The sequence below is a fragment of the Verticillium alfalfae genome, genomic scaffold, assembly GCF_000150825.1.
Source record: "Verticillium alfalfae VaMs.102 supercont1.10 genomic scaffold, whole genome shotgun sequence".
Classification (NCBI taxonomy): Eukaryota; Fungi; Ascomycota; class Sordariomycetes; order Glomerellales; family Plectosphaerellaceae; genus Verticillium; species Verticillium alfalfae.
In genome coordinates, this window is record NW_003315029.1 from 896,213 (window position 1) to 897,168 (window position 956).

General features: G+C 62.6%; 1 protein-coding gene across 1 annotated transcript in view; it reads left to right on the top strand.

The window, feature by feature from the left end:
• The window catches only part of VDBG_07725 (Ste50p), a gene marked incomplete at both ends in the record, with an annotated part of 1,294 nt that extends 364 nt beyond the window's left edge, over positions 1-930 (top strand). The window contains one exon of the mRNA XM_003002220.1: positions 81-930. Coding sequence (XP_003002266.1) covers positions 81-930 — 850 coding nt within the window. The remainder of the gene's footprint in view (positions 1-80) is intronic.
• Between the last annotated feature and the right edge of the window lie 26 nt (positions 931-956).

A 956-nucleotide genomic window follows, 5' to 3' on the forward strand; every position in this document is an offset into this window, starting at 1 on the left:
GATTTTCGGCGGTTACGCGAGGACATGCTGCCGGCGCTACGCATGGCCAAGGACACCTCGCAACCCCTGCCCAATGTCAGCAATAACCCCACACCAACCTACGGCTACGAGACGACCATTTCACCACCAGCGCCGACGCCATCATCGGCACAGTCCAACGCTGGCCTCATGCGGCAATACTCGACCAAGAAGATCATGCTCGGCACCCTGCCGCCCAAGAACCCCTCGCCCTCCCCCCTACAGACGCAACACGAACGCTCCATAGCCGAGCAGACGCTAGACCCGTCCCCTGCCGTCGAGAGGGCGCTGCTCTCCTCCTCCCACCTCTCCGCCATGAACGGCTCCGGTCCCAACGCCACGTCGCCAATATACCACAACTCGCCCAACATGCCCTCGCCAACGTCACCACCCGTCATGGGCGGCACGACCCTGGGCTCCCGCTCCTACCGTTCGGAAGCCCCGACACCCTCATCCCGCACCACCTTTTCCGAAAGCGACTACGGCCACAAGGGCCGCGAGCAGCCCGTGTCCGTACCGCGGCGTGGGCCGACCCCGGCCCCGGACACGCCGAGCACGAGTAATGCCTCGGTCGAGATCTTCAAATCTTTCCGCGTCAGCATGGACGATCCCTGCTACAAGGTCCTGCCCGCCGCTCTGAAAAAGTACCAGATCAACGCACCATGGGACCAGTACGCGCTCTACATTGTCTACGGCGACCAGGAACGATGCCTCGCCCTCGACGAGAAACCCCTGATCCTCTTCAGCAGCTCGATAAGGAGGGCAAAAAGCCCATGTTCATGCTGCGCAAGACGAACAACGCACAAGCTGACGGCGACCAACCTGGGAGGGCAGGGCCTCGGCACAGGGTCGTCAAGGGGCGGTACGCCGTATGATCCTCCAGGAGGCATCATTAAGCGTCCTGGGACCTAGCCAGCGTTCACGTGCCGGAAGATGAA